The following is a 7539-nucleotide window of genomic DNA, read 5'->3' on the forward strand; positions in this document are numbered from 1 at the left end:
ACGGTACCCCTTTTCGGCCTCTCTTGCCAGGGTCAAGGATTCCTGCAGTCGCTAGTGACAGACAAGTGTCGTGCGTCCTTTGTATCTCTCCTACCAGCACTGGTTGTTTATTTGGCAACCGGTACATCCACCGACACATACTTGACCGACTTTCCTCACACACGAGCACTCAATATTGTTTTTTTTCTCAAGACTGGAGGTGAAGGAGACCTTTTTTGCCATAACACAAACGTAGGCCCGGCAGTAACTTGAGTAAGTAGATTAATCCGTCCATTGTCAATCGAGGTCTACATACTGTAAGGCTAAGTAAACTGTTTTCACGAAATCAAGTAATATTTATTTATGCATAAAGCTGGTGGACGATAACAATTCTGAGGTTTGTATATTATTTGTGTACGGCTGTTATTTCTAGACGTCACGTCACTTTCTTGTGCCTCATATGAAGGGGCACCTGACGGGGAAGTTAATTATCCCGGAGTAGCTTTAGTCTATTAGTGAAGTCATTTACCATCGGTCTACTTCAGAAAGGGAAAAAGGTTAAGCATTCTAAGAATACGTTAAAATTATGTTTTGCACTGATTTAAGTAATATTAAAATTTAAACGGTCTTGATAAGGCAGGGATTGACCCTAGGAACATGAAAATTAATTTCATCTCTTCTTCTTCCTAGCTGTTGCAGATTTTATTGTACATATGATAACAGTCGCCTTCTAGCCTCACGCTATCTAGATCTAAAGCATCCAGCTAGGAAGTCTGGGATCTCTGGTTCGATCCCTGTCGGAAGCACACTTTTCTCAGTCTGGGATCGCTGGTTCGATCCCTGTCGGAAGCACACTTTTCTCTCGTGTATAATGTCACAGGCATAGTAGATACATTTGATGTAAAACTTATGTTTCAGTACCTGTGGACCTATTGTGTAGAGAGTCTAGATGTGAAAGGTTTAGATCAATACTTGATAAAAATGTCACTGTGGTGATATTAGCCTACTCTCTACACATCAAGATAGGTTCAAACTCAAAGTCCCAAATAACTTTATCCTTTGATTTTTTTAGCCCACCATCATCAGATGGTGAGCTGTTTAAATTGTCCTTTGTTCGTGGTCTGTCCCTGGCCATTCATTTGTTAGTGCTATTTCTCAAAAATTACTGGCAGGATCCTTCTCACATTTCATCTGAAGATATGGTTCCTAGTGCACAAAACAAATTTTGGGTCTACTAAGAAAACCATGATGGCCAAAAAGCAGCCATCTTGAATTCTGAGAGTTGAAGTTGCTTAGCAATATTCCTTGGAAACTAAGTACTAGAAGAATCATTCTCAAGTTTTACCAGAAAGTTCCCCATGGTTCCTAGTTGTGCATATCAAATTTTAGGCCTGGTCTAAAAACTGAGATGGCTGATACAAGATAACAAGATACAAGAATCTTTATTTAGAGTCGCATACATATCAATATGGAACATTAGCTCTTGAGAGCTATTTTTGCAACAAACACAAGTATATAAATTAACAATAACATAATGCAATAGTATTAGTAGAAATGAGTTAATATAAATAGCATACATGTAGCAGACATTTTTTCAGTACAGAAAAATACACAGTTATGTCACATGTATAGTTAGGCAATCAATTGCACAATTTTTTGATATTATCACAAGGCTTGACACTTATTTATGTTATGTTTTTTATATAAAATTCAGAGGTTTGACACATATTTATGAACGATGTGTTTCTACACTGAATGTTAAAACACTATCTGTAATTTATACAAGTGTAGTATACATACATGCTAATATAGCAAAGGGTAAAAATTGACATGATATACACTAACATAGTGTGGATTAAAAACAGCATTTCATGTAGTAAAGAAGAATAAAATAAAGAGAAAAAACTAATAGTAACATAAGTAGTAAGATTTGATTCAATACATGAAATATTATATTAATCCCAGCAATTCATATCACAGTCTATTTTCCTGAAAAATGTTAAATCTGAGTTTAGCACTAAAATGGTTAAAAGTCAGTCAGCAGAGGTGCGACAGATGGAACAGCTACAGATGGGTCCACTCCAGGTGTGGATCATTCTGCTGAAACCCGGAAAGTTGTCTTCCTTCCTGAACTCATTTGGAAGAGTGTTCCACACCCTAGTAGCCTCAAATGTGAAAGATAAAATGATAGGCAACCATCTTTAATTTTGAGTGTAAAAAGTTTGCTAACGCTTTTCCTCATTAAGTATTTGAAGTACCTTTCTCAATTTTGACATAAAAAAGTTCCCCATGGTATTTTTGAAATCAAATTTTGGGACTGATAGGAAACCAAAATGGCCGAAAGGATGCCATCTTGAATTTTGAGAGTCAAATTTTGTTTCACTATTTCTCATGTTACACTTGACAGATCTTTATCCAATTTCGTACATTAATTTTCATAGGTTCTAAGTTGTGCATGTTTCATTTTGAGGCTGATAATAAATAGGAAAAGGCTACCAGGCAGCCTCTTGGAATTCGACAGTTCCAGTTTGTTATGTTATCACTATTTTCCCAAGACGTGCTAGACTCATCGTTCTTTAACTTCAAACTTAGGTTCCCCTTGTTAGAGGTTAAGCACTATGCTGGTGAAAAGGTCAAACAACAATTTCACTTTGAAAGAACAGCAGTATGAAGTTCTGATTTAGAGTTACCATAAAATATATTAACTGTTTACATGACTCAATCCAACAGATAAACGACAAGAAGAAAAAATATCAATCTTGCATAGATTCTGTGAAGATGGTTTGATGGTTGACACCAAGATCCCCTCTGCAATATCTTGTTTGATAATGATAATAAATTAATTATTTAATGAGGGTAACATGTTTATTTTTGGTGGGGCAGAGATAGCCCAAACCTCACCCATAAGTTTTTTTGAAAAAAATATGAACCATGTTTGGTTCACGTTTCACTTAAGGATCCCTGTCTGGCTGTGCTGTCACTGCTGTGTTTTATTTGTATACAGTAACCCCAACCTAGTTTCATTTTAGGTATAGGACTGTACACAGCTGGGCCAGGACACTTCCATTGGCCAGGTCCATGCATGGAGACTGATAGAATAACAAACTGAGGTCCAGGGTTGGAAACACGATTTAGACCTGCTGAATGATCTATTTTGTTTATTTTATTTTGAATAATTTTTATTCATAAAAAAGACCTGGTCTTTTTCAGAAATGCAGAGGTACAGGGATCCTTAATGATTCCTTGTATACCAGAGCAATCTCCACAGACTTTCCATAGATCTGTAACTGCTCTGATAAATATGTAAACAAAGTCCATTAAAAAAAAATATTGCCAGTTTTTCACATGGGGGTAGATTTTGTCAATTTTGCTGGTCGAAGATGTCATGAAATCTTACAAGACAAATGATGTTTTCCAAAATATGTGTTTATAAATTAAATTTCAATTCAATAGTATTTCTAGTTTAACAAATGAAAGACAGTTGAGTTATGAAGACAATGCCAAGAGTCTAATTTAGAGATGTTTTTTTTTCTGTTTTTAGTCATGACAGTGTTCTTCAGTCATACCAGTGTGAAGCAGTTTGTGGCGGTGCACCTGTTTGAGGTGGGCTATCTTGGTGTACTGGCCGTGCTTCCTTTCCTGGTTGCCAAGCCTCTCGTAGGATTGTCCATTCTAGCTGTACTGGCTTTTCTCAGCTTAAGTGCTATATGGAGAATGCTTACATTCCGGTGCGTGCCCAATCTGGAGACAAGGTCTGTGCTCATCACTGGCTGCGACACAGGTAATGAATTGACCCAGCGTCTGAAGTCCATGCTTAGTCTTTCTTTCTGATTTGTAAAATCAGTTGTTGATTGTTGATTGTTCATTGATATTAGAAAGGTTATGTTTGTATGGAGGATTTCTTTTTATTGTTTGTCTGGTGAATGTTACTATAAAATACAGCCAGTTTTCATGCCATAAATTACAAGGTTCTATATTTCTCATGTGCATTAAAAGAAGGTACAATTTCTAGTACTTGCCTGCAGGCAGATTTTGCAAGTTTTACTATCCAGGTTGAATTTTTGTATTAAATGTTGAAACTTTTCACAAGCTTTGCCATGGAGCGTGCACGCCTTGAGTGTCAGGCTAATGGAATTGTACACCCTTCGAAGGTTTCATTACCATAGCAACCAGAACTCCTTATTGCTGGAGCGCATTACTTGTTATCCTCTGACCAGATCAACAGACAGAACAATCACATGTGTGAGGAATATTGTAGTTCCATTGTATGCTGTTCTAATGTGACATCATTATTTCCACCAAATCATGTCCACCATTGTTGTTTGGTTTCTGGCTAGCAAACTAACTTAAATACAGGTTAATCAGGAGAAAGGATTTACAGTTATATTTTCAGGGGTTTGATGAAAGCAACATTAAAGACGTTTTTTAACTGGTGTTGTTGATTACACTAGTTTATTGCATATATATACACATGACATTTATCTCTCCCCAACTTACAACTTGTGATGTCTGCGATGTCAGAAAAAAGGGGACTTGTATTTTGTTACTAGGAGACATTTGAATTGTTACTAGACGACATGTGTTACTATGGGATATGTATTGCTTTATGTAAAACCTGGGTAACATTCTGCATAGACTTTGATAAAAAAACACTTTTACCTTTATAGTTACATTAAGTTAGGAACTAGATAATTAAGACAGGGTCCTAGTCATTTTGGACAAACTTAATATAAAACCTTCCTGTTACATAGGCTTTGGCCATGCTCTGGCTAAGCGTATGGCTTCTGTGGGTGTGACTGTGTATGCTGGTTGTCTAAACCCTGAAGGAGAGGGAGCCAAACTTCTTAACAAAGCATCTTCAAGTGAAAACATTCACATCATCCCACTCGATGTCACATCAGAAGAGTCTGTGATGAATGCTATTGATGTTGTAAAAAAGAAAACAAAAGATGAAGGTAAATTACTTTTACACTATTAACATTAAATATATTATGACACAAATTGTTTTTAGAAAATTGAAGTTTTCATTCCCACAAGTGTGATTGAGAAGATAAAAAGGCAATGAGTACTGATGAATGTATTTTTTTATAAACAATTTACAAATAAAAAAGTCAGTAGGGTTAATTCCTGAATTGAGCACATAAATATGTGGACTTGTTACATGTACAGTATACACTTGATGTTACCTCAGGTCTGTGGTCACTGGTCAACAATGCCGGGGTCAGTTGTCTGGTTGATGTCGAATTCTGTTCCATGGATATGTACAAAAATGTGACAGATGTCAATTTGCTTGGGACAGTAAGGGTTACCAAGGCTTGTCTCCCCCTGATCAGGAAAGGTCAAGGTGAGAATAGTGTATGTGTGTCACCTTTTACACATCCAGCCACTGTTACAGGTATTGTTTATGAGACTTAGGAAGAACTTTGTGATGTTTTGTTACATTATTGTGTATATGAGTTTGGAAGATGGCTTTGTAAATGAGGTAAGAATATGATGACGATCATGCTTTGATCTCAGGATGTACTTTTAGGTATAGGGTACTTTTCACAAGGTAAGTACAGTTAGGTTAGTGACAGCATCAACACCACAGTAGAAATGTTATTACATTAACAGGTAGGCTATAATAGAACTATAACGAAACTTGTACAAAATCTAAATGATAGGCCTGTTTTGGCAGTTATAGGGTTCTGTGTGGGGCATGGAGTAGACTAGAAGGGAACCATGAAAACTGAACAAAAGGTTCTACAATGACACTACCTGAACATTTTTGTGTTTTAGGAAAATTTACTGCCGCCACTGTACATTGTACACAAATATGCTGACCATGATATTTTGGAGAATCGTGTTTTTTATGTTGATTACAGGGCGGGTCATAAATGTGACCAGTGCTGCCATCTGTTACCCCTACCAGTCTGCCCACGCTATGACAAAGGCAGGGTGTGATGCCTTCTCCAACAGCCTACGTAGGGAAATGCACAAGTTTGGTGTACGGGTGATCACTGTAGAGCCAGGCAATTTCTACGGGGCCACAGGATTTCTTAACAAATCCACTGTAAGTAGAAATACACATGCCATGTTTAGAATCAATATGTTCCATGTATCAAGATGGTAAAGGAACCAAGCAATGGTTGTCATCGGACTGTTATCACGCTGAAGCGTGAACGGCACCATATTTGAAATAATTATCAATCCGTCAAGCCTTTTTTCACTGCGTTTATGCTAATTTATACACAGTCAGAGTCTACTAAGCTGAAAAAGGGAGACATGTAAATATTTAGAAATGAGATTTACTCCTGTTGTTGTCTTTCCATAGATGACCGGTCTGGAGAAAGAACAAGAGCTGGTGTGGGAGAAGGCTCGGCCTGAGGTAAAGGCAACATATGGTGAGAACTATTTCACTGGCGTACAGCAGTCCTTATCCAGCTTTGCTGGGACCAGCTGTAACTCTCTGGGTCCAGTTGTGGACACGTTAGAGGAAGCCATAGTGTCTACCAGGCCAGGATCTCGCTACCTTGTGGACGGAAGCAGTCTGCTGTTTGATGTACACAATGTAAGTATAAAATAGATCTTATAAAAATGAAAGTGTTTAGCTCCAAAGGAACAAATTACACCCTCGGTGATGTTAACCCCGCTAGTTCAGTACTTTGTGTTGGCGTAGGTTAATCCTTGGCTTCTATGTTTTGGTAGGTCCTCCTGAGACTGGGTTGGTTGATACCTCAGCAGTGTGTGGACTACATCCTAGAACGAGAATTTTCCAGTAGTCAGTCTCCTCTTCTCAAAACCAAGAAAACCAGCTGACCTTGATCAGCCTTCAGCCTATTTAGTACATGTTTATTTATTTATGTGATGTCTTGTAATAAATGTAAGCTCTAGATTGATGTCTTCCTTTCTCCTTTTCCAGTCACTGTTGTCTCCCTTTACATACAGCTCATTGAATTGGTTTACAAGTTTTGTAGGCTCAAAGGTTAAGGAGTACTTCATTTTAAAATCACTTTGACCTATATATTGAACGTGTCACTGACTTCAGTTAGCTTTTGCATTGAACTTCATTTCTCAGATGGTTAGACTCGACTAAAATCAGAGTGTGGGCATTTCTACATTTGAGATTTCCTTGTTTCAATGCAGATTGAAGTCTATCAGTAATAAATGCAGGCTGAATAACTTATTGGTACCTCCTGGTACACTTAAAATAGACTCTAGGTAATCAGCTGTGACAGGTAAACTCCTGGTACTTAAAATAAACTCAAGGTATTCAGCTGTGACAGGTAAACTCCTGGTACTTAAAATAGACTCTAGGTATTCAGCTGTGACAGGTAAACTCCTGGTACTTAAAATAGACTCTAAGTAATCAGCTGTAACAGGTAAACTCCTGGTACTGAAAATAGACTCTAGGTAATCAGCTGTGACAGGTAAACTTCAGATACTTAAAATAGACTCTAGATAATCAGCTGTGACAGCTAAACTCCTGGTACTTAAAGTAGACTCTAGGTAATCAGCTGTGACAGGTAAAATCCTGGTACTTAAAATAGACTCTAGGTAATAAACTGTAACAGGTAAACT

General features: G+C 37.5%; 1 protein-coding gene across 1 annotated transcript; it reads left to right on the forward strand.

Annotated features, from left to right (window-relative positions):
- LOC110450563 (D-beta-hydroxybutyrate dehydrogenase, mitochondrial-like) lies at positions 1–6853 on the forward strand. The gene is made up of 7 exons (XM_021498157.1): positions 1–243; positions 3521–3760; positions 4731–4934; positions 5171–5323; positions 5844–6031; positions 6293–6529; positions 6667–6853. Exons 2-7 carry the CDS (start codon positions 3523–3525, stop codon positions 6775–6777), a joined length of 1131 nt encoding a protein of 376 aa, XP_021353832.1. The 5' UTR covers positions 1–243; positions 3521–3522; the 3' UTR covers positions 6778–6853.
- Positions 6854–7539: the final 686 nt, after the last annotated feature.

Source organism: Mizuhopecten yessoensis, unplaced genomic scaffold, assembly GCF_002113885.1.
Source record: "Mizuhopecten yessoensis strain PY_sf001 unplaced genomic scaffold, ASM211388v2 scaffold5325, whole genome shotgun sequence".
NCBI classification, from domain to species: Eukaryota; Metazoa; Mollusca; class Bivalvia; order Pectinida; family Pectinidae; genus Mizuhopecten; species Mizuhopecten yessoensis.